Source organism: Scomber scombrus, chromosome 16 (assembly GCF_963691925.1).
Source record: "Scomber scombrus chromosome 16, fScoSco1.1, whole genome shotgun sequence".
Classification (NCBI taxonomy): domain Eukaryota; kingdom Metazoa; phylum Chordata; class Actinopteri; order Scombriformes; family Scombridae; genus Scomber; species Scomber scombrus.
The window spans coordinates 14,123,440-14,150,118 of NC_084985.1; the positions used below are offsets into that span (position 1 = coordinate 14,123,440).

Consider the following 26,679-nt stretch of genomic DNA (forward strand, 5'->3'; position numbering starts at 1 on the left):
ACGAAATTACTACAAACATACTCAAAATGTTTTCTCTTTCCCAAAAGCATTACCATAATCTCAATCAAATATGTACAGTCATGTATAAGGTATACTGCAAAAATTCCATCATATCAATGATTTTAGTCTGTTATTGAGATCAAAAGTGCCACTTTATAATAAGGAAACCTTTATAAAGAGTTTATTATTTGTAGGCTTAATTAATGGTTAGAGAAAAAATACAATTATAGATTAGTTATAAGTCCTTAATATTAACAAGTTTTGGGTAACCAGGCTGTGAAAAATCCTTTTAGTTAATTGGACCAAATAGCCTTCCCGATGACGACCAAAATCCATTTATTAATAACATTTTCAGATTAGTAACAACGTTTTTACCAAAAAAAAACTGAAATAGTGCCAAAGTGTTGAATGTTAGTGAAAATTACATGGGAACATGTGTGCATGTGAAAGAAAATAGTAATGACTAAAGAAAGAGAAATTTAAAGTGCAGAAAGACTAATACTAATTTTGTACTGATATGTGTCTTGGAGCAAAATGAGTGCACACTTTTTGTTAAGATAAGACTTTATTGTTGAGTGTGTAACGATGTTCAGTGGCATACATTGTAAGAGATGTGAATAATAATCAACAGATTGAAATTACAGTTTAAAAATACATTGAATTTGATCTCTCTTCTTAATATTTCTTAACCAAAAAAATCTTTAAATTTCTGAAAAAAACTTTTACTTTCACCATTGCAGAGATTTGACTGACAGCAGGAAAAGGTGAAGTTAGGGAGTGGATATCTGGCCCCCAGAATTCTGAAGTCACAGTCTGCCTGCCTCACACATGAAGTGTAGGTCTTTCCTGAAGGGTATATGAGAGACACAGTATATGAGAGACATGGCATTTGTCATTTTAACTTTATTGGTATATTATGCAGTGAACATTTCAATGAAAAATCTAAGCACAGTACGGCAGCCATTTCATGTTCTTCTAAATATGACATCTTTAGAAAATAACAACCACCATTAAAGCAATAAAATAAATCAAAACATGAAATTTGAATTGGGTTCAGTGCATCACTGTAATGAATTCAGGAAGAAAAAGAGTTTTAAGATTCATTTTTGAATTTGAAAACGGTCGTTTGGCAGAGAATATACCTGTTGTAAATGTTCCTGATTTTATGGTGGACTTTTCTTTGTTTCCTCTATCATTCTTACCATCACTGCTGAGTTTCAGGCAGCTGTCGTCACCTTGGCTACACTCCTCTGTGGCCTCACATTTTTCGGAGGAGCCTTGAGGGCAGGAGTGACACTGCAGAGAGACGCCTGAAGAGAGGAGACAGAGTTCACATGATTGAGGTCATTTTGGTCCAATCGGTATTTGCGAACATGAACTCATCTCTCAAAGTGAGATTTTCACTGCCACTGGCCATCAAATAGACCGCTACATAACAATCCTAGAATACACAAGTTGTTGTTTTTAACACTTTGTTTTTGCACAAACAAATATTATATAACATGTTAATTAGTGAGCTTTACAGGTTCGGGTAAGTAGATTGTATTACTTTTGGACAGAGATGAGCTAGTCTTTATGCCAAGCTAAGCTAATACAGGTTACAACTACATATTGACTGTGCAGACATGAAAATAATATCAAGCTTCTCATTTAACTTTCGGTGAGAACGTGAAAAAGCTTATTTCCCAAAATATCAAACAAACAATGGCTGCAAGACAATAACCCCTAAAATAATGTTGATGTTGTCTGCTTAATGTCAATTATTAAATGAATGGTGGACTGTGCAATTACATGGGATAGAACATTTTGAATCCCTGATGAAACATCCCTGGTATGTTTGATATGTGATTGATTGCCTCACAGCATCAGAATACAACACCTCTTGGCAATCCCTAGTAATAGGAATAATGGCAGGATGCACCATCTCTCCACTAGCCTTTACCACAACCATGTTAGTTTACAGTCTGTAAACAGGACTGAATCACTGACAGAAAAAACCCAGACTCGACAGATCCTCTTGAAGTTCTGTTGCTGCGTGGGCCTATCAATGAAAAACCAAGGAAAGAGTCCACACCTGATGACCACAGTGAAGTGTTTACCCCTGCCCCACTCAATAAATGATTGCAGATTATAATACAGGACTGTAAAAGTCCTATGAGCTCAGCTATAAATACATTAGAATACTGTCAATAAACCAAACCAAAAGGCTGCCACAACTGCTCAGAGAGTAAAATGTCCTGGGACATCATAGAAAATACTGTGAATGAATATTTATCACTGACTCTGCTGAAGTACGAACTGGAAGCAAATGACACAGCAGCAGCACATGCAACAACACGCTGATCTGCCAAAATGTTCCCTGGGGCTTGTAAGTGCTGAATATGTTTGCTCTTTGAGAAGCATGTAATCTTTCTGACTTAACCTCACTTGGCTGAGCTTTTCAGGGACAAAAAAGAGTGAGCATTAATGAAAGATTCCTTCTTCAACCCTCACTTCTTACCAAATTCAAACATGGCAAAGCTGACAGCCAGGAAAAACACCATAGAGCTCCTCATCGTGTCTGAAAGCGCTGTCTCACTGAAAATAAAAACAAAAGGCATGATTCACAAAATTGTCACAGCTGGATAAAAGGCAGCAAATTAACTTTGTGAGAGTAAAAAGGGAATGGCACATGCAGTGTGTATAAAAAAACATTGTCTCATCTGTCTTGCTGTCACAATTTGGTAAAGAGAGCCTGATTCAGTGTGTTTCTTCTCACATTTACTGACTAAGCTTTTTAGAGCAATAAATGACAGATATAAAGATATTGATGTTGGATAATCACATTTTGTTGAGTTTGTTAGCACCACAAATTGTTAGCCCTGCAGTCATTCAACACTTACCTGTGAATGTGAAGAAAATGATTTTAAGCTTGTGAGAAAGAGGCTTTTTGTACCAGTTTCAACAGAAAAAAGTAAACAACCCATTTGTTTGGGTTCAGAGTCTATGTGTGGATGAGACTCTGATGTCTGATATATTGGTCAATATTTTGTTGCTTTGTGCAACAAAGAGATATTTTCTGGGGTTTTTTTAGATGATAAATATATATATATATATATATATATATATATATATATATATATATATATATATATATTAAGTACATTCAATAATGTGTCATTTGGCTTTTATTTCATTTAGAAATATGGAGATGACACAGCAGTCATCATAGACGAAATGAGGGCAGGCAGGGCAATGACCGATTACATGATTACGGTACTTCAGGTTGTGAAAAAACACTGTTTTATTATAGATGTTTAACCAGAGATTTGGTAACAACAAAAAGAGAGAAAGAGGAGCAGGGGACAAAATGAAATGAAAGGAAGAAAAATATGACGAAAGAAAAGAAAGCATCTGTCATGAAAGAATCTGCCTGAACAGTGGAGTCATACGCTGTGAGGTGGTAAAAAGTTATTGCTGCAGGATTTGTCCTAAAAGTCAGATATGTATCTAATATCTTTGCCCATCAAAGAAAGAAGGGAGTTAGCACATTTTAGCTGAGAGAAAATGAATCCGTGTGAACTGAGCTGATAACAGACACCTTCAGGAGGAAAACAAATGATGGACAACAAAGTCTCAAAGCTGAACTGCTGAAAAGATATGTACTGTACGCCTCAGACGCCCCAAAGAATACAGTAGGTTTACTATTAGAAGTCAGGGATTTAGCAAATAGTACATGATACTACACATTGTGTGTTTATCTGTTTATTTATTTATCAGATATGATACTACATACGATGTACAACTGTACATATTAAATTCTGATTTTCTTTGCTTTTTTAACTTACTTTTTACTCTCTGTGACTACACAACACAAGATTTACAGACTGAAGAAAAACCCAGCTTTCTTGCTTAAGTCTCCTTCTTATCTAACTTACAAACACTAACACACATCTTGTCCTTCACCATAGCTTGTTGAACATGCCACAAAACACACATTCACAGAAAAGTAGCAAATTAGAACACACAGCAGCACATTGAACAGCATGCTACTTTGATATGTCACTTTGGTCCAGTGTCTGATGGTTGTTGGTTTGGTCATTGATCTTCAAAATCCCTGATAGCAACACACTGTCAGTTTGTTTACTTTGTCTCTTTGTCTCCTGTGGTGTAACACCGGTAGCCTGCCAGCTAATCTCAATCAAACAAAGGGGAGCCTTTCTGATATTTAAAACCTTATTTCTTCATTCTAATCATAGAAAACTATTAACAATACATTTTCAAAAATTTTGGAATCAGCTTTCTTGTTTCTTAGAGTTCCTGCTCTTCACATATAAAAGAAAAAAAAATTATGAATGAGAAAATATGTGTGTGAAACGGGATTTCAAAATGTCTTAAAGAGACAAAAAGGTTCTCAGCCGGATCTGCAAGGGGCTCTCAATTTACAGAACACCAACCCAAATCAGATCAGACATGAGCATAACAGCAGGGACTTAGTCCTGGAAGAAGTCTGGTTAATTGGATTTTGTCTGGGTCCAATGGTTTTCAGCGAAGTTGATAAAGACTCAGAACCTGTCGCACTAAAATTGGACCCAACCAAGAATCCAGATAAGACCTGATTCAGGTCCTCACATTCACCACTTATATCTCAGTGATCAAATCCATTTGAAATATTTTCGAGCTGTTTTTTTCTGTTAATAGTGAAAACTGCTGAGCTTTTTTATTATGAAATGTTCACTCTGTAAAAATGACACAGGTTTTATGTCAGCAAACATTCAATCAGGACTGAAACTCTCCTCCGTGTGTTATGATTTTCATAATCCTGAATTCATATTAAGTCTTCTGTCTTCCTCTTCTCTCTCTGCAGATCTTTGCAAGCATCAGAGCCCGCTGAAGGCGTGAAATCAGAGTTCAGACACATGCACGAGAAACATGAAATCAAACTTCATCAAAGTTACAGTTTGACTAGTGTGAGAATTTTCTTTATATACATGCAGCTTTTTAGCTCTTCGGAGGAATATTTCAGAGGAACAGCTAAAAGACTCAAAACCTGTATTTTAATGTGAGTAATAGATATGATTATAGGTTTACTGCAGTAAAGTAAAACGATAAAAGTTATATCTTCATCAACCGATGAGTAATAACAATCAATTAAAGGGAATAATCTTATTTAGGAATAAGGCCTATGTCATGTTTAATTCAGAGAATTCATGTGTATCATTTCTCCCAGGGGGGAAGCGCAACATTTTCTCACAGTGGTTTAAACGTCACCATCTGAAAGCTACATGTCTTTCCTTTGCCATTACAGCTATTTAGGCTAATGACTGGCTGTCCTGCTGCTCATTACTTCTTGTCTGGGGTTGGGCTAAAGGCTGGTGTAATGAGGCAAACCAGCACTTTCATTTGTTTCTGGTGCCAGCTTGGCCTTCAGTAGCGTTTGCTTTGTGCCTCCACAGCACTCACACCTCAGCCTAAAGGGACGTTTTGTGCATGCTAAACAATATTTTCTATTTATTTATTTGCACTTTGAGAAAGCTTTTGACAACCAGTTCATTTTGCACTTGAGTTTGACTTTTAGTCTAATTCTCATCAGGTTGTACATGAATTTGGTCCATAAATCTGCTTCTACCAAAAATGTAACATTTCTGAGACAGACATAATCATTGAACGCAAGAAGCTTCTTATTAACGATAGTGCAACAGGTCAAACAGCTAAGTCTTCAACAACAACAAGAGATTTTTGGGGGATACTGCTAAACTAGTCAGAAGTTAGGCTAAAGAGTATGAAATCTTGTATTTTTGCAATATTTCTGGTCTCCAGAGGATGAATCCTTATAAACTTAAAGATCTTCATTTTCCTCTCGTGGCACCATGAGATTGACATTTTGGCTTTAAGTGAAATGTCTCAACAACTAGACTACTGGATGGCTTAAGATGAAACTTAGTAGAGATATTCAGTACTTTACATAAGTGTGGTGATCCCTTTTCATCCAGCACCATCATCAGGTCAAGACATTTCAATCAAGAGAGACCAGTGCATGAAGCAAAAAGAGTTGTTTATTATGCAGATGATATTGATGATTAGATATTGTCTTTGGCACTTGGACTCTACAGGAAGATTTTGAATCAAGGGACTTCAGTCCTTAGCAGCAGCAATATTGATCCCCCCCGTGGAGTCCAGATGAAGTGATGCACTGATGAATCTGCGAAGACTAGGTAGTAGGTGGTGCGGCAAGCAAAACAGCAACAAGAAAGCAGCAAAGCAGAGAGGGGAAAACCATATTTAAAAAGACAGCTGCAATATGATATGCTGACAATGAAAGTGTGTCACCATTCTATTGGTAAGATGTGACCAGGGGATGTGAACAGCTGACCTCTTAATCGATGCCTCGAAAAATGATAGCAATGCAATTATGAGTGAGCTATGTGACGGATCAGAATGACAGAATGACCAAATGTGTCAAAAACTTAAGAAATCTCCATCAGCCTCAGTTGTGCTGTAGAGACATAATGTCATTTTTTACATATTGGTCACAGGGTACTAAACGTAAAATACTAAACACACACTGCCAAAGTTCTTAAAGGAATAGTTAGCTCGAGAAATGCCCTTATTTGCTTTCTTGCAACATATTACAATAACATAACCATATCTTAGCATACAAACTTGAAGCAGGGGGAAACAGCCAGTAAGGCTATGTTCAATGTGAAAATATGCCTATACCAATACCTCTGCAGATGCACAAACTTGTCTTGTTTGTTTAAGCCATACATGAAAACATTATTTTATGTAATGTTGAAATATTATAATATAGATTAGTCTCTGCAAATTAGATACGTTTAAGGAGAGATTGTGTTTAGATAATACAAATGATCATGTTAATTCACATATTTTACTTGTGACATTCTGGTTATGAAACAATCTGGCACAAGATCAGTTTTTCTTCAGCAGGCTTTTCCAAATGTGTTGTTGTGAAAGTGAACGGTCAAGGCTCGCTGGCTTGGAACATTTTGTTATTTCATCATTATAGATTTACTGCACAACTTAAGTCTGAATTACCCAAATAGTGCAGCAGCAGCTTCAGTATTACACTAATGCTGACTACAGTTTTAACTAACACATTTACAGATTTCAGCAGTTATTGATTAGTTTTGCATAAATGTTATAACATCCAACAGGGATAAAACAACTTAAACAGTCCTACAACTCTCCCATAATCCCCTCTTTATCTTTCTCCTGTTCTCAATCTGCATTCCCCTTATTTTTCCTTTTTGGCTGTTTCTTTTTCTTTTCCCCATCCCCCATCCCCCTTCCTTCTTTTCTCTTTTCATTCACTGCCTGTCCTTCTATTTTTTCTGCTCTCCTTACATCTTTCTCCTCTCTCGCCTTCCCTCTGCCAACATTTCTCTCTGTCTTTCTCTCATTTCCCAGTCCACTGAGTTAAATATGGGAAAACCAAACCAATCAGGCCATGACATGGTTATTATTTTTAAATACTGATTTTTTTAATTCCCTCTCTCTCAGTCATTACCATTCTTTTTCTTCATCCTTTCCTCCATCACTTTTTATGCAGACTCTTCCTCTCTCTGTTCTCTGTCCCATCTGCAAGGTTGAAGAATTTCTGCAGATTTAAATGCCTGAATTAATAAATCATTAACATTTGACCAACATCCGTGAGTGGCTTTTTGCAGGTTCTCTGTAAAAGCCTACTTACCATGAATTAAGAAACCATCTATATGCATACAGACATGTATGCACTTCACCATTTTTTTTCATTCCGAAGGTCCATATGAATCCCTGAATGTAGATTTGCACAAACTACATGTATTATGCTAATCGTGCTCCAACTGTGCAAAGTTACTCACCTCATCCAGGGATTGAAAAACACATTTGAGCTCTTCTTGTTGCAAAGATTCAAAGTGAGCAGTGAGTATTTAGAGTATAGCATCTTCAGCAGGGATGAAGAACAGCAAATTGGGTGAATATTACAGCAGGATAAAAGCAAAGAAAGTAGAAAAAGCAAAAATATTAGATTTACTTTATAATCTCTCAAAATGCTTTGCTTTGTGCCGTCCACAATATTACTGTTGGCGGCTGTGGCTCAGGAGGTAGAGCAGGTTATCTCCTTATCAGAAGGTGGGTGGTTTGATCCCTAACTCCTCCTGTCCACATGTTGAAGCATCATTGGGCAAGATACTGACCCCCAAATTGATCCCAATGGTTGCTGCAATTAGTGTGTGTGAGTGAATGGGTGAGTGAGCAGCGGAAACATTGTAAAGCACTATATAAATGCAGATATTTACGATTTATTACTGATTTTGCAAAATACATTAAAAGCTGTCTTACATAATGGCATGTTTTCAGGTTTTATTATCTGTGATGCTCTAATTCAGGCTGCCCTTCACACTTTAGAGTTTTTATCTGTCCTGCAGGGACCATTTTTACATACGTTTGAGCTTGACCATGACTAACACAGACATCTGACATCAGAACAGTATAAAATAACAGAAAATCACATAAAAAATTATGTTTACCTTTAAAAGTTGATCATTTTGAAAGTCATGAAATTCTTCATCATAAATCCAAAAAGTTGGTCTTACATCATATTCCGCCACCAGCTAAATTATAGCTTTGACAATAGACAATGCCAAAATTTGGACAGTGTGAGGAATTAATGATGAAAGTCAAAGTATTCTATTAAAATTTGATATGCAGAATAAACTTGCTAGGGGTCATTTTTGAAAGAGCTTTTAAAAATATGGCCTGTACAGTCTGACACAGTGCAACCAACATTTTTTATTAGACCCATGCATCTCACACAGTGTGACATGCTATGAACCTGCTAGATTGCTATTATTGCACAGTGTGTAGAGAAACTTAACACCTGCTACATGCACCATTGTTGTGCATGAAGAAGACTTGTAGGTTAGGTAAAGGACACACACTCGCTGGATCTCTTAGGACAGCAATTTTTAACTTGCCCGGTCATTTTCAGGACACTGACAATTAAGTGGTGTAACTACCCTTTAATTAGATATAGAAGGAAATAGTGTACTCATTAAGGACATAATTAACTCAATCAATGAACGCTAAAGAGCAGCGAAAGACCAATTAAACTTCACATATATGTACAGTACCTGAACAGGTCATTTGTGTGTGCACGCGTGTGTGTGCCACATGTTATTATTAACTTGTGAGGTCCAAATGTTGACAGGACAATTGAGAAACTTGTGGTCAGCCATGTAAGGGTTAATGTTTTAATGCATTAAAAAATGTATGAGGGAGACAGAGAGGAAGAAACGCCATAGGTAGTATAATTATCCAGAGTGACCTGTGTGCTCATGCATGTAGGACATACCTGCTCTAGCGCTCTATTTCTCTCAATCTTGATTTTATGCCCAATTTCAGGCAACTTTATAATTAAGAGAACAATACAATAGTCTGAACTCTGACTCAATTTTCTTTAGTGTTGCATTTTTCAAATACAATTTAAAATTTGTAAAGTCATTATATTATAGGATGTTTAGTAACTCATATGTAGAAATTTTGCAGAATCAGTTTTTAAAATGATCCCAAACCCCATTTAAATATAAGGAACATAAATCTAATCATGGTAAAGAGAAAACTTGAGACGGAATACACACATAGTAATTGTGGTGGATGAAATTCAGCGCCATAAAAAATGTCTCTGTTAGCATCATCAGTGTCATCATCAAGGTTCACATTAACAGAATAGTGTTGTAAACTGGAGGAGTGTAAATGAGGGGCATTTTCTCAGGCAGGGTAATTTAGCTTACAGTGTGTTTTTAGCTTGACCTTATAGGAACTAAAAGATAGGATATTGTGGGCTCTGCTGTATGCATTTGTACCTTTTTTAATTTTTATAGAAGTGCAAAAGCTGGAGTATTTTTTTAATGTTTGGAAAAAATATCCCGTCAACACATTTTAACAAAGAGAAAACTATCCGCTGTGCTGCTCAGAGTGTCAAGAGATTTTTCACGATGGGACTGAATCCAGACTGTGACCTCTATTCTACCTCCTTCATCTAAATCCTACATCTAAATAAGTAAATGTATCCTAAATGATGTTCCTTATGAAAACAGAGAGACACAGAAGGTGAGGCTGAAGACATCACTATCAGATCTATGAAAGGTCTTGCTTCCCTTTTTTTTCCATTTCCTTCAGTTATCCCTTTTTTTTCACTCTGTAGGAAGGACGTGCCGCTCAGTGGGAAATTGTCTTGGGAGATTACTAGTGTGTGCGAGGTGGTTGAAAAACTGAAAAAAAGTGTGAGTGTGTGTGTGTGAGTGTGTGTGTGTGTGTGTGTGTGTGTGTGTGTGTGTGTGTGTGTGTGTGTGTGTGTGTGTGTGTGTGTGTGTGTGTGTGTGTGTGTGTGTACGTGCGTGCGCTTGTGTGTCTGTGTGTGTGATATCTGACTTATCCTACTTTTCAAGACCACTTAATTGGGAATGGCTTGTCCAAGTGGGAACAAAGGCAATGTCGTCAATTGGGGAAAAGATGATTTTTGGGTCAGTGGTGATGATTATGGTTAAAGTCTCTAAGTCTATGTAATGTCCCCAAAAGTGACTTAAGAAAAATGTATATGTGTGTGTGTGTGTGTGTGTGTGTGTGTGTGTGTGTGTGTGTGTGTGTGTGTGTGTGTGTGTGTGTGTGTGTGTGTGTGTGTGTGTGTGTGTGTGTGTGTGTGTGTGTATGTGTGTGTGTGTGTGTGTGCGTGGATTACCAATGTTTGGTATTTATTTCCAGAGCTCCAGAAAGCTCTTTTTGACTTTTTCACAACAGGGGGTCTTGCTTCAATCGCGTGCCCCCTGTGAGTGTGTGAGTGTGTTTGTTTTTGTGTTTCTGTGTGTGTCCACTTGCAACATGTGTGTATCGTTGCACTTACGTTCTTGTCTTTCAGACTGTGCATTTATGGGTGTGTGTATGCAAGTGCTTTGTGTGTGTGTGCGTGTGTGTGTGTGTGCGTGTGTGTGTCGTCCAGGGAACATATAACTGGATTAGCCGTCTCGCTTTTATTTCTGTAATGGAAACATCAGCCTGAGAAAGAAAGTAGGGCTGAGGCCAGGAAGCGAGCGTGTACGAGACGGTGGGAGAGGGAGAGAGAGACAGAGAGACGTTCAGGATGATCTTCTGAGCTTCTTGAATATTTAGCATGAAAGTTAATTTACGACCTTTGGGAAGAGTGTATGTAACATAAATAATCTGAGCTCAAACGTCAACCGGCTGTAGCAGCTTTTTTTCAGTTTTTCAACCACATCCCATAGTCTTCTGCAGAAAAGCAAGAGAAGACACATGTAAACTCACTGTGAATCTTTGATTTTAAAGACAAAAAAAGAGCAGTAGGCTTTTATCCTTACAGAAATTAGATTACTATTAGATATACTACATGGCCAATAGTATATGGTCACCCAAACATGACACACTTAAGTGAACATTTAATTCCAAAACCATGTGTAAGGATGCAGTGATGCAGGAGACCGAAGAAGCTTTTAAAAAGAGGAATTGTCTTGGCAGAACAACAACAACAACAACAAAAAAACCTATAGCCATAGGGGCTATCTAACTAATCTCACTTAGCAACTGTCACAATTAAGATAATTCTTCTCATGCATTTATGATAGGCAAACTCAAGATTTAGCGAGCAGGAAACATTCACACAGGGGCACTGTGTAAAAAAAAAGGAAGAAGAAATATCTTCTTCAAACTGTTGCCACAATGTTATAAACACACTGTGGTCTACTGTGAGAGTGTCCACAGGCTTTAATGACAAATATGCATGAAAAATTCGACCTAAAACAGCCTTCCTTGCTGGAATAGGTATGTTTGTGTGTGTGTGTGTGTGTGTGTGTGTGTGTGTGTGTGTGTGTGTGTGTGTGTGTGTGTGTGTGTGTGTGTGTGTGTGTGTGTGTGTGTGTGTGTGTGTGTGTGTGTGGGTGTGGGTGTGGGTGTGGTGGTGTTTGGGGGGTATACAGTGGAGGACTTGATGAATGTGTGTGTTGAGAACATCTACAGGTTTGCATGACAGACAATGTAACAGAGAGTGACATGACAATAGGCGGTGTAAAAACAGGTCACTGTACAGTGTGTGTTTTGTCTCAAAGATTAGCATTGCGGGGGTCACAGTGCCTGTGTGTGTGTTGGGTGAACAGGGGCAGATGTCCAGGGTCCCATGGCATATGCGGACTTGTATGTGTTGCTGTCTGTTCATGTGTGTGAATTGATGTGCAGCCAATCAACTCAATATCCTTCCCGTCAGTGATTTCTGAGGCCAACAGCAAGTGACTGTTGATGTGAAAAAGTCAGAATCTATGAATCTCACCACAGTAGATAAAACAAAACAATACTGTAATAATTGACTGATATATTTTGGAGACAATAAAAATATGTATTGCACAGCCCTTCTGCATTCTCATGTTATTTTACCTGCTGCCTTGCATCTTTTCAAACTCTATGGGGACAAAGGAGATGAAACAGAAAAAGATAAATTATTTTCCTGCTCAATAGCTTTTCATAGCTAATTCACACATTTTTTATGTTTTCTTGACTTTATATAGTTATTAAGTTTTAAGTTGTATTTAAGTGTGTGTGCAGTAACAGACAGTGGATATAATGGAAACAAATATTACAAAAGAGTAATAAATGTAATTTTCCATTAGGAATAAATGAAAGAAACATCTAAAAATCAAAGAAATTATGAAGCACATCAGTATATTAACAAGTGTTAGTCATTGTACTTCAGCAGTTATTTAAATAGTTCACCTCAACATAAAGTTAACAGCTGACATGTGTATTTGATCTAAATAACAGAGGAAAGCATTTAAATAGAAGTTGGGATATTGCTTTTTTCTAAAGTATATTATTTTATGTATTTATATTTGCCATTATTGTCCCTTTTTCATGTAATGTCCCTTAAGCTGAAATGTGTATTTTTTACACAGAAGTGTCAAAGAACAGGACAATACAGAAGCATAAACTGCTGAAATTACACAAAACAGCTGCGCCATCTGCTGGTTAATATGGTCTCTCACACACACACAGATACCTGTTTTTATCAAATTGAGAGGACGCCTAACTGGCAGTGGCTTGGTGGGGTCCACCCTTTCTGAAGGGTCTAGAGTAATAATTCTGACTGCTAAATTATAAATTGAATTAAAATTACTTGAAACATCAAAACAATATTGCTGTTCCATCATAATCTAGAAGTGCTTCTCCATGTATTTTGGTGCCAAAACTGGATGTACATCTAGGTTTTGTACAGACTTAAAGAAAGTAAGCCAAGTCTTAAAATCTGACTCATTCCCTCTGCCACATATGGATGACTGTATTGATCAGGTAGGGTCTTCCAAGTTTGTCAGCAAATTTGATTTGCTTAAGAAAGTGCCATTGTCCAAGTGTGAGCTAGAGGTTTCTATGTTTGTTATTCTGTCTGGCCTTTATTCTTATAAGGTGATGCTATTTGGTCTAATGACCAGCGACTCTTCAGCATTTGATGAACAATGTAGTGTGAGGTTTATAAGGTTGTTAAGTTTACCTTGATGATTTGATAATTGATAATGATACCCGGCCTTGCATCTTCAGTGCATCCAGGAGCTGTTTGACCATTTGGCTGAGGCCCATTGTCATGTGCTCCTCTGCATTGATTAGTATGAATTAAGCTTAATAAGAAAGGCTGATGGTTCAAGCCAACCCAAGAATCAGAAAAATTAGATTTTTTAATGCACGCAATTGGGGATAAAAAAAATATAGGGCACGCATACTTTGGTGACTTCCAATTTCTGGCATATAACCCCTTCAGAATTTTTGGAATGTCTGCCCATTATGTTAAAATTGTTTGACTGGGGTGGTATAACTATCAAATGGTAATGCAAGTGTCCTAAGACGAGCTCACGGAGTACAGAAACCTCCCATGGAGCAGATAAGCAAAAGCTTGCAATGTCTAGTGTCTAGGCATCGGGTTCACCTGTTTTTTCTGCAATTGCAAGATGCCAAAAATGTATGTAAAAATATAATGTCGTTGGTCAATATGATTTGACAATTTACAACAGAGGACTGTTGTAAATTGTGTGAAACTGAAAAAACTTAATGAACATTTTGAGAGAGACTGTTCAGAGCTCAGAAAGTTCAACGTAAGAAATAGAAAGGAAAAACAGAACAGTATCATCATTGTCTCTCATTTCTCTGTGATTAAAAGGTGTCATTTGATTACCCATTGTCTTTTTTCTCTTTTGTCTTACAAGGAAATACACAAGATAGTTTACATTCTGTTCCTGACTCAGGATATTTCAAACAAACCCAGAGAAGACATTTCATGTGTTCATTACATTTTCTTGTGCTTGGTATTCCTGTTCTTGCACAACTGCTGTTAATCAGGAACTTGAGTCAATGTCAGTGTGGTGTACTCTAATCCTTGGGCTAAGACAGTCAGGTGTTTTACTGCTGGTAATATGCATATACAGGCAAACAGATCCAAAGTCACAAGCTGCCAAATAAAATGTGTTTTCTAGTTTTAAGGACATATGGAAGTTTCTAGTTATAATGACTTGAACTTATCATGTTTATAAGAAGTTTATCTTACTGAGATATGTTACATTCTCGTTTGGAGTTAGAAGAATAATTTCTTGTTAAAACAGAATAATTTTGTATCTTGTATTAATGAGAAAATTGTGTCATTATAACCTGAAACTATTTTCTTATAACATTAAAAGGATCTCATAATAACATAAAGAAGATTGTATTAAAATAAGAAAAGTTGTTCTTGTTATAACAGGAAACTGAGCAAATATTTCTTGTGATAATATGCTGCTGTAGAAAAATGACTGAGGATTGTATTTTTAACTGTTTAAGTGTCTATGTATGAAGCTAAAACTGGTCTTTAATATTGTGTTTTTAAAGACATTCATCTGTGAATTTTTAACGTTCTTTTCCTTAAAGTGTCACTAGTAAAAAGAAGCTGTTAAGTCAGTGAAGCAATGTTTGAGACTGATTAGTTTTTGGAAAGTCATCGTCTTACAAGGAAATGTACTCTGAAATTTCACATCCATCTATTTTTGAAAGGCATTGATGCTCTTTTTTTTTGTCTATAGACAATCACTTCCTCACACTAAATATCTACAGCAACATGATAGCTTTACACTCATACAACAGATTTAGAGATCACACCATCTTCTTAGAAAGCGTTTAGAGAGTGAAGAGTTGGTCCTCTTATTGAACCACTTAAATATTCAAATAAGTTATATTTGTTGTAATGACTATAATAATAACTAGTATTCTTGTAATGACTATAATAATAACTATAATATAGTGTCGACTTTGGGTTTTTAGGATAAAGATGTTCCATTGATTCATATTATATATTACACATACATTACATTTGTTATCTTATTTGCCTTCATCTCAGATCACTTTTGTTTTGACAGTTATGCTACATCAACATATCACTTTTAAGTAAATATTTAACATTTTGAAAACAATTAAAGCTAATTATACATGAGCGTTTCACCTATGAAGTAATGAAAGTGGTCTCTAAGTGAGGTGAATATGCAAATTATAATTAATCACAAAACTGAGTGAAGTTGCTAATCTCACCTACATTGTTTGTGTCGCTAACTGTGAATGGCACTGTACATCATAAACAGCTTGTAAATACTTTATGTCAATACCTGTCTGACTCAAATATAAAACAGTCCATTATCCATGTGGGATGCCAAATTTTATGCCTTATTCTCACTTTGAATTGAATCTATAAATTCTAGTAGAGTAGAATTATCAGCAGACCATCTTAAAATCACTGGACATTGGATACATCATGAAATTTGAGCTGCTGCAATTATAGTAAATGTTAAATAGACTGCATTTTATATAGTACCTTTAAAGTTTTCCAACAGTGCTTTACACTGCATGCCACATTCACACACACACATTCATACATTGATGGCACAGACTGGTGCCAACCTGCTCATCAGAAGGAGTTTCCAATTATTCACACACACACACACACTCACCCACTCATGGCACAGCCTTCGGGATCAATTTGGGGTTCAGTGTCTTGCCCAAGGACACTTCAATATGTGGACTGGAGGATGGGCATCGAACCGCCGATTTTCCAATTAGTGAATGAGCCACTCTATCTCCTGAGCCACAGTCGTCCAAAATATAGAAACAGGTACACTGCAATACATTTTGAGATGGTTCAAGTTAGAAACCAGCTGCTTTAAAAAACTGAGTTAATGGGACTGAAATTGGAAAAATTGGCTCAAAGTCTTTGTGAGTTGTGAAAATATAAAACTGTGATAAGTTAACTCAACTAATGATAACAAGTTCAATGAATTTAAGGTACTAAGCTGAATCAAAAACTGCTCAGTCACACTGACAAAGAGCAGACATTCAGATTTGCTTTCTATTGACATTTTCTGAGTTTGAAGAGTTGTTTTTTCTTTCAACACAAAGAACTTTAAAGACAATGTAATATATTAAAGACAACATGTGATGCTGCCCTCAGTAACTTTGTTAAATTATAAGTATACAGGGATCTGAATTTGATTCTAATAACGGTTTACATTGTTTAAAAAAAACAGCCATGACTTATCTTAACATCAATTTAGATTAATTTTTCATCATGTATGTTTTCTTCAAACTACAAAACAGAAGGGTGTTTGGTGTATTGAAAGTTTTAACTGTCAATGATTGCATGCTGGGAAATCTGCAAACATGCTGATTCTTTAAAAGCCTAATTTAATGAGTTGAGTGTACTCTCAGCAGTACAAAACATACAACTCATCATTTCAAGTCAGGTGAACTCTGTGAACCAGGTGAACTTTAAATGGTCTGGAAATTAAAACTAGACAACTTTTAAGTAAAACTAACTTGAAATTGTTGAAATTTCAAGTTTTTAAGCCTAGATAATGAGAAATTATATTACATTAGATATTACCTAATGCCAGCAGTGGAAGAAGAGTTATGAAAATACTTCTTTACAAGTAAAAGTCAAAATTAGTTGAAAAATGTACTTAAGGTAGTTATACATATGGCACACAGGTATACTGTACAATGACTGTGAAAGGTTTTTATCCCAATTAGATTTTTCCATATATATATATATATTTTTTTTTTTTTACAACATGGAGTCAAACTGTGTTTGTTTGTTTTTTACACTGATCAACAGAAATAGACCTTTTTATGTCAAAGTGAAAACATCATCTGTTTTATTTGTACTGAAAAGTAACCTGCACTGGTATAGCTTTGACATAAAAGTAGTGGAGTAGAAGGTACAACATAACCCTATGAGATTTAGAGGAGCTGAAGTATGAAGCAGCATATAGTAGGCTATAGTAGAGTGCTTCAGTAAATGTACTACTACAAGCAGTTGCTACAATTCACAACTGCTTGTTGCACACCTGTACCACCCAGATGACTCAGTTTGACCTTTTTAATTAATCTGGAAGGGGCCTCTAAAGACTCTTTTGTTTAATACTTCTATGAAGTTGCCAAATAATGGATGTGAATGTGTTCTCTGTTGTTCTGGCAATGCCTTGGAGAGCCTTAAATCTCATAGGCTACATGCAGGTGTGATGAAGAGACCTTTTCATGCCCTGTGCAGGTGACAATGGACAGGTATAGGACGAGCTCAAGCTACGTCTCAGCCAATCACAATCCAGAGTCCATGTCCTGTTGAAGTGCAGTTGTTTTAAACAGATAAAAACTGTGAGCTGAGCCCCATACAGCTCAATGTGTCTGTAGAAACACTTAAGAACTATATCTGCCTATTCTTGTACTGTTTCTTTTCTTCTTATTTCATCAATTCTTAGTATTTAAAAGTACTAAGAAAGATGGCTTCCTCCATGTTGCTGCTTTTCCCTATGCTTGTCAATTGTTGTTTGTTCGGTTCTGCTTCGGGTTCCCCCGCCGTGGAGAAGGCGTACGCGGCCGTGATGAGCATCATGTCTCCAGGAGAGCAGTATCTGACCCAGCAGTCGCTTCGCTCCCTATTTAATACACTACAGAAACGTGTGCAGTGCGGTGAAGTGTCGTGTGGAAAGGTAAGTTTTATTAACTCCGCAGCAAAGACCAAGGAGCCTCACTCGGTGGAAAGAGGTCGAGGTCCAAAAGCTATTAAGCAGCTACACCTGCTATTACCAGCGACCCCACTGATAAACTGGATATCAGTGGGGGGGTTTTCCGCATTTTTAAATGTCATGTTATCTAGCATACTTATTTGTTAAATGTTGGCACTCAGTATAAGAATGAAGATTTATATATTTGAAATCACAATCCATAGGCTACTGAAATGTTGGCCTATGTATTCCCCAACCGTACAAATAACCATCTTTATGCTAATATTTGCTAAAAGTTTTTGGGGTTTTTTTTAAATAGATTTGTGTCAGATTGTGTTTACATTGCGCACCTGTCGCGCCTGAAGGAGCAGCAGATCCAACACCACTGTTTCAGTGACGGATTTCTTTACCGCTCATAAAGGCTTTTTTTTTGTTTAAGAAAGTAACACATACATCAAAAATACAGATATGTTATAAAAAACTACAATATATAAGTATAACATAAACAGAAATTAAGGGGGGGAAACAGTAATAATAACTTGATTTATAGCACCTGTAAAGACAGAGCGTAATGCTAATTGGAAAAATTCTGTCCAAGCCTTTTACACAAAAAGTGCAACAGACAAAATAATCAATGGTTATTATTTTTTCTATAATCACTTACTGGTTGATGTAATTTTTATTTTATAAGTCATGTTGCTTCACATTATCTTTAGAGCCTTTTCCCATGTAAGCCGTCTTTACGCTACCTACTCCATATCCATTTATGGATCGCACTTACAAGGCTGAAAATAAAATTGTGTTTAGTCACAAATCTTTTTTTCATTTTATAAGTCAGTCTATAAAAGTATAAAATAATGACAACTGCATTTCACATGAGCTAGGTTATCTTAGCCTCTCTTGGTCTGATTATGGGGCTCTTTGTATTTTAATTTAAGGAATCCTAAGAACAATTACTCAAATAATACAAATATTCTTCATTTTAAACGGCTACGGTAATTAATAAATAAAGTCATGTTTTATTTTATTTTATGAGGGCACTGAGCAACTTAGAACCAATAAAGTAAGTCCAATAAAGTAATAAAACTCATTTTATCCACTATAAACATCTAAAATGTCATGTCATATGTCAAAGAGTCCGAACTGTTTGACATTGTGAGTTCAAAGCCTTTTGTTCTGAGAGTTTAAAGGGTCAGTTCAAACAAATTTACCTCTACCTCTCTGTTAGTTAGTCAAGTAGGTAGTTTTATATGTCCATGTTCTGCAGTATCAGTCTTCTTCTACCACCACTCCTACACAAATGAGGAGAATGTGATTTAATTTGTGCTGCGTAAAGCTTTGAAAAACTATAGTTATGACAAAATTACTCTGCAAAAGTTTTCATACTTTCTGTTTTTATTCAGTTATAGTGGTACCAATAAAAAGAGTAAATTGTCCCTGCTTCACAGAGGAGGCAGAAATCTCAGAAGCTGGGCAAAAAACCCAAAACTATTTGCATGGGGAGATACTACTTGCGGTGAAAAGATACAGGTGTAATTTGAGTGTATAGACCTCTACCCACATCAAACTTACAGAGCAACTTTTAAGAAATGTTAATTATTGTATGAGTGAGTTGTTATTGTCAGAGTTTCTGAGTCACAATAGATGATTGTCAGTATTTTATGGTGCTTTTGTACATTTATATTATAGCACACTTCCTCCCCTTCTTGTTACCCTCCCCTTCATCCCATTCCCCTATCTTTATTGTCATTGTAACAGGTACAACGGAATTTAGTGCAGTGCAAAAGAGCTAATACATAATTAAAAAAAGAAAGAAGAACACATAAAAAAATTGTAAAAACACATAACACATAGGACAGTATAAAACAACCCACTCACTTGTCCACAAAACAATATTGCACACAGTCCTTAAAGTGCATATCCAGTATAAGACAGAGGTGCATGTGTTATGTGAGTCGCTGCCTGGCAGTATTTAATGCAACGACGGCTGTAGGATAAAAACTATGTTTTGAGGATCTGAAATCTGCAAAACAAAGAAGCTCATGGGCATTAATTTAATTATCCAAGACAACATCCAGACAAGACAACATCCTGTTGTCACTATTGTTTCTTTATGTGTGTTTTCATAGAAGTTAAACATGCATACAAAGCTCTTGTTACCTGGAAATCACTTGAAATCCCTGAATTTGCTAAATCAAACAGTTTCTGTAAGGATATGATGGAACCAGAAATGTATTTAAAAGATCTGTGTGTGTGTGTGTGTGTGTGTGTGTGTGTGTGTGTGTGTGTGTGTGTGTGTGTGTGTGTGTGTGTGTGTGTGTGTGTGTGTGTGTGTGTGTGTGTGTGTGTGTGTTCTGTAGTGTGATCTACCAGATGCTGTTCACCAGCTAATCAGCAATCACTCCATCCATGGGGAGACTGAAACCGGAAAAGAAAGGGAAAACTTTACCATCAGTGTGTCTGAGTTCACTGCTGTCGCTGCTGGCTACGTCCTCTACCTTGCCTCCCCTGGCCTGGTGTGTACCGCGGTGAGGCAGGGGAGGTGGGGAGAGGAGACCGAACATTTCCTACACAAAATCACACATGGGGAACACCATGAAGAGAGCGAGTCACACCACAACCATGAGCACATAGATATTCATGGAATAGAAACTGTGCTTCAAGAGCTTCACAGCCACTATGAGCCTGCAGACAGTGAGGTAAGCACGCAGCAGAATATTTGTTAGTCAATGTTTTTTATTTGATCATCTTTTGTCAAACTGTTGCTCTGTTTTTACCAAAAGTGATTCAATATCATTTTAGGGGTTCAACAGTTCATGAACAGACTGTGTTATAAATAATGTCTGACAGTGCTTCCCTTACTTTTTCTTTTATGGCCCCTTTTTGGAGCTGAAAACCACAGTTTTCCTCCTCATCGTGCATGCCCACTTCGTGTTTTGGTAACCAGTGCTGTATGAGGAATAAGATTATGCAACAATGATTTATGCTGCAGACTTTTGCTATAATCAAGGAGCCAGTGTGTAATATTTCTTGCTTTTTGACCCATATTTTTCATATGACTTTAGAGAACCAACATCAATCATGCACATGCATTCTTACAGTAGTATATTTCCCTCAGGTGTGTGCTTTAGACTAATCATGGTCCCTTGCAGTATTTATCACTCGACATATCTTATCATACTCTGGTTTCAGATAGATAGATAGATAGATACTAGGCTTTGCCCTGAACTCAGTCACATCAACGTGACATGCATAATCATGCTGAAAAAATGCCCTCTTGAGTGTTTGGCACGGCTGAATTGCCAGACACTAAATGTAATAATAATTTGTCGAGTAAGATTGTATGTCACTGCAATAGTGATCAATCAGCTTTAACATCTTGTTCCTTATTTGTTTGCTGGAGTCAACGTCATTATTTGTAGCAAAGCAAAACTAGGATAATGATGACAAAACAACAGCACTCCTAAACAATAAGACAAAGTGTGTATTTAATGTAGCTGTTGACTAAAAGGTCAACTAATTAACTTTAACTTTAAAATACATTTTTTAAAACTGCAAGAAAGCTTTCTGAAAAAGTATTTAAATTATGACTAAACCACATTGCCAAACTTAATATTTAATGTTTTGCTAATTTAAGTTATAATCAGAATAAAGGTTTATCTGGTTTTCTTTAAATGTTGCTTTGTGAATTAATCCCAAAACCAGCTGTTTGATTAAATACCAAAAATACTGATTACACATCTAAAACAATATAGGAGTGCTGAAAATCATCAAAATGTCAGCTCAGTGGTTTCTTAACAACTCTATAGGCCGTTTTCAAAGAAGATATTTTGACATGTAACAACAGGAAAATCACACGTATAGATAATAAAAATGAATGATGAATTCCATTTAGCAGCCTGGTTTGTCCATTTATGCACTGCCACACTGCTATGACTTACTGGGACACTTTAATAGAAAAGGAGCCATCGTTATTATGTTATTAACACCTGTGTTTTGCCACTATAACAAGTTAAAGTAACCCTTTTCTTTTTCCTTCTTCACATCCTCCTTATCACCATGGTAACCAGAGCTGTGTGAAAGCCAATGACATTATGACAGAGGTTGGCACACCCTCAGCAGACCAGAGGCAACCAGTGGGGGCAGTTTTGGGTCGTGTCCTGTATCATGCCTTGCTAGGTCACTGTTTCAGCCAGTCCCTGCCCAATGAGAGCTTCTTCCTGGACTACATCATTGACCGACTGGGGTCTGAGAATTTCACTGTTGGAGGTAAATGTCATGCCCAAACATAGAAGAACACAGACTCAAATACATGCATAGCCACAGACATATTCACCACACAAAAATACATACCTGGTTTTTACTGTGTTTTAAGTAAAATAGCCACTAAAAGTACAAATCTGGGGATAATTGAATATTATTTGTGAGCAAAAAAGAATCAGAAATGTTTGAATTGTATTAATTTAATTTTTGTTAATCAACAAGTCTTTATTTTCTATGTTTGCTTTCTTTTCAATAGACATGTCATAAGCTCTTACTCTAAATATTCTTGAATACTAAATTAATCTGGGTGTTCTTTTACCCAATTGTATTTTGTATTTGTGCTCTATAGACCTGAAAGATCTTATGAGTAGTCTGAACCTCGGACCCAAACTGGACGAACACGAGCATCACCATAATGATGAACATGCTGATCATGATCACAGCATTGGAAGACGGAGGAAGAGGAGCAGCCATGAACGCCATGAAGGGCATGAGACCAATACCACCTGGGAGCAGGTATACATACCAACATTGCATATGCACAACGATAAAACATTCAATTATTGATAGTAATAGTGGAATGATGGTACATTTATTTTTTACACAAATACAGACATGAAATGAATTCAATAAAATTTGAAGATCAGCAGGTAAAGAATATGTGCATTACTGTGATCATGGACACAAGTAGATTTTGTAATCTGATAGGTGTCTGTAGCGGTAAATGTGGTGTTTTGTTTGCTTCCATCTCCCTCCCTACACAGAGAAAGTTGTATTTTAACAAAAATAACCTTTTGAATTAACATAAAACACAATAGTTGTTTTTCTCTGAGAAACAGCTACATTTTTTACTCTACGAGAAAACCAGTTTGTGCTGAAATGTTTCATCTTTCATTCTCCCAGAGGTGTTTCTCGGCTGAAGAGCTGGTGCTGATCTACAGTCTGGCAGAGAACAGATCTGCCTCCTCTGGCTTTGGTCGGTCTGACTTGGCTCAGCTCAGCCCGGCGCTTGTCCAGCAGATCCTTAGTGGAGCCTGTACAAACATCATAGAGCCATTGACACCGGATGAGCTCACTAAGACTGAGAGTAAGTGTGTGTGTGTGTGTGTGTGTGTGTGTGTGTGTGTGTGTGTGTGTGTGTGTGTGTGTGTGTGTGTGTGTGTGTGTGTGTTAACAAGGCAAAAACACAATCTGGCAATCTGTGCAAGAAAAATGCCTTCGCCTGCCATTAAAAGCCTTAAAAAGTTGCAGATACAGATGTTACACTTGAATGTATCCTCAAGTTGTGATGACAAACTGGAGCTGGAAATAATACTTACCACTTTAGTTATTAAAGACTCACTTTACATGTCATTGTTTCTTTAGCTCTGAAAATGTTGAATTAAGGTATCAAGATAACAGTGCCCCTCACATCCTCCTTTTTGACATGGAAGCATTTCAATGTGACTTTGTAATTACAGCTGAACATGAAATTCTTAAATTCATTGAGAATGTGCAGGCAGGGTAAGTTTTAGACTGTGCATGTTGTCTCCATTTCAAAGACTGAGTTACTCTCTCAGGATACCTGGATGCACAGGTGGGTTTTTGGGCTTTCACTCTCAATATGCTGACAACTGACCCACCTGGCCTCTTTTTCTGTTCTTGCATTTCTTGTAGGATACCTCTACGCAACACTTGCCAATGTGGTGATAACACTGGCCTCCATGTTTGGCATCGTTGTGCTGCTGTGTACCTCGTGCACCAAATTATTCCAGCTGTGTATCCAGTTTTGCATCAGCCTGGCTGTTGGCTCACTCACTGGAGATGCCTTACTGCACCTGCTACCCATGGTGAGTAATTTAAACAAGTTTAAACAAGCTTTTTTTTACCAGAAGATTCCAAAACAAAATTAATTTTAAAATGACTTACATGTTAGTTAACAGCTGAATGTACTTAAATGCCCATATTACAGGTATATTCTGATAATCACAGTCCAGTATTCACTGAGATATATATCTCTGGTTTGAGGAAATTGTTTTAGATGGTATTCTTCTTAACCACTAGGCCACCAAGGCATCTTCTCAGCTTTGTCATAACAATAACACTCATTTTGATTTTTGTGTGGCAGATACTTGTTTTGACTTCTTCTTGCGGGTCTGTGTGTCTAGTTTCTAGGCTTACATGTGCACTCAGCCGACAGCAGCAGACATTCCCATCACAGCCATGAGGAAGAAACGCCAGACTACATATACAAGATGCTGGTTTTGATGGCTGGGATCTACTACTTTTACCTGATGGAAACAATCTTCTCTCTTATCACACATAAAGAGAATCATCACCATCATCAACATCACCATGGGGTAAGCAAAAACTACCATACCAGCACAGATAACTATCAGTGTCACACACAGCAGTAATCTTGAAGAATATAACAAGAAAGTATCTGGACCAAATGTCATACGTCTACATCAGACTTTTCTAATGCTATGGTACCCGTTCTAAAGTTGATGATAATCTTGTCCGAAATGTTTTGACAACTAAACTTTCTATGGTTTAGCTGGTAATGAACGTTAAATAGTCACAAAATGCAGAAAGTGAACTACAAGTGTGACAAATCCGCTTTTGTGGACATGCTCGCTCTTACTCTGATGTTAAGTTTACTCATGTCTTTAGACAGGCGTTTGGGTAACTTGTATGCACCAGGTCAGCATTTTTTATGTTTTTATAATGTATTATATTGTATGTTGTGTTTTTGAACTGTGTGTTGTGTTTTTTTAGTTTTGGACTTTTTTAATCATTTGACTTGGGTGATCACATAATCAATTATGATTTCTTTCTTTCTTGTAAGTTGTATTATGTCAGCACCTTGTGATTAATGTCTATGAAAAGTGCTACAAAAATACATTTGACTTACTTACTATCCTTACTATACTGTCCTTGCCTCTGTCTTTCTCTTTTTAGGAAGAATCAGACCCTCACCACTGTGACCACGGAAGGGTTTTAGAGATGTATCAACAGGAAAGAAAACAAAAAGACAAATCACAGTCAGCATCAAAAGCAGACCTGGTGAGTCAGGTGGACAACAGATGATTTAATCATTTTTTCAGTCATCATCAGTTGATTCAGATACTCAGTCCAATGATGTCAGTGCGACATTACAGCCTCCTGGTTCCACTAAAGGTCTAAAGATTAAAGTGTCTTACTCATGCAGCTCTTATCTCTGTTGAAATATACCTTGTAAAAGATGGTTATAGGCTAAGGTGCCTCAGTGGATGTGATAAACTTTTTGTTGATAGTGTGCCAGGACACGCCCCTGCAATAACATTTATGTCGTGGTATATCAACATTTCAGGTTGGCTGTGAAAACAATGAAAATCCAAAAGAGCTCACCAGAGGTGAGGAAAATTATTATTATTATCCAACACAAAAACAAACGTGACATCATTAAACTGTGATAACTGTAGTAATTACTGTCCACCACTAATCATAACTTTGTGTGTCTCCCTGTGTAGAACAGCGTCTGCTGCCTTATATGATAACTATTGGCGATGGGATCCATAACTTTGCTGACGGTTTAGCAATGGGTGCAGCTTTCTCTCTGTCATGGAAGTCTGGTTTGTCCACATCACTGGCTGTACTCTGCCACGAACTGCCACATGAACTGGGTGAGGAGCACAGACATACAAACATACTGTAAAAACAATGTATGGACTTCTAAAGTTCTAAAGTTTTTTAACATCTTCCTGTCACTCTTGTTTCTGTCCAGGCGACTTTGCCATTTTGCTCCACAGTGGCGTGTCTGTCCGCAAGGCTCTGCTGTTAAACCTCGGCAGTGCCATGACCTCCTTCATCGGCCTGTATGTCGCTCTGTCTATAGCCACGGACCTCGCTGCCAAACAGTGGATAGCTGCCATTACTGCAGGACTCTTTCTGTATGTGGGACTGGCTGATATGGTGAGTATTTATGTTTATAGACCAGAAAGGAAAACAGAATTAGTCATGTACAAATGATAAAACATACAGAGAAAGATCATCTCAATTTAACTCTGACTTCCCTTAATCTCTTTCTCTCTTTCCAGCTTCCCACCATGGTTCATATAAATCACAAGAGATCCTGGATGATGTTTCTGTTGCAGAATATCGGCCTTCTGAGTGGATGGTCTATTCTGTTGTTGCTGTCACTTTATGAAGAGAGAATCAGCATTTAATATATGAACATTCAAGACACACACACACAAACAAACACATTGTTCTGTTCAGCAGGTTCATCTTGCTTCTGGTATAATTTATACAGATTGTAAAAATTAACAGCAGCATACAGACACAGTAATGCGCCCATAAGAGATAAAACACTGATGTTTGTTGATTCCGATGAGACTACTGCAACAGA

The 26,679-nt window shown here is 37.0% G+C and overlaps 2 protein-coding genes and 1 long non-coding RNA gene across 4 annotated transcripts; 1 reads left to right on the forward strand and 2 right to left on the reverse strand.

Moving 5' to 3' along the window:
• Window positions 1–546: 546 nt before the first annotated feature.
• On the reverse strand, window positions 547–2,880 carry LOC133996683 (CD59 glycoprotein-like). Its single transcript, XM_062436297.1, has 4 exons — window positions 2,825–2,880; window positions 2,501–2,577; window positions 1,203–1,310; window positions 547–846 (listed from the first exon to the last, which is right to left on the reverse strand). The coding sequence occupies exons 1-4, from the start codon at window positions 2,869–2,871 to the stop codon at window positions 686–688; spliced, it is 393 nt and encodes a 130-aa protein (XP_062292281.1). The 5' UTR covers window positions 2,872–2,880; the 3' UTR covers window positions 547–685.
• Window positions 2,881–6,015: 3,135 nt separating this feature from the next.
• LOC133996378 (uncharacterized) lies at window positions 6,016–8,097 on the reverse strand. 2 transcript variants are annotated; one of them, XR_009927216.1, is made up of 3 exons: window positions 7,842–8,097; window positions 7,508–7,597; window positions 6,016–6,190 (listed from the first exon to the last, which is right to left on the reverse strand). It is a non-coding gene; the product is annotated as an uncharacterized LOC133996378 (long non-coding RNA). The 2 variants fall into 2 exon arrangements; XR_009927215.1 differs by having other exon boundaries at window positions 7,691–8,097.
• A 9,642-nt stretch (window positions 8,098–17,739) lies between these two features.
• slc39a4 (solute carrier family 39 member 4) lies at window positions 17,740–26,497 on the forward strand. Its single transcript, XM_062435420.1, is given in 11 exon segments — window positions 17,740–18,032; window positions 20,408–20,746; window positions 22,118–22,316; window positions 22,660–22,826; window positions 23,214–23,397; window positions 23,967–24,139; window positions 24,458–24,649; window positions 25,251–25,422; window positions 25,802–25,954; window positions 26,056–26,243; window positions 26,369–26,497. Coding segments are annotated over 11 exon segments (2,106 nt in total). The 5' UTR covers window positions 17,740–17,822.
• Window positions 26,498–26,679: the final 182 nt, after the last annotated feature.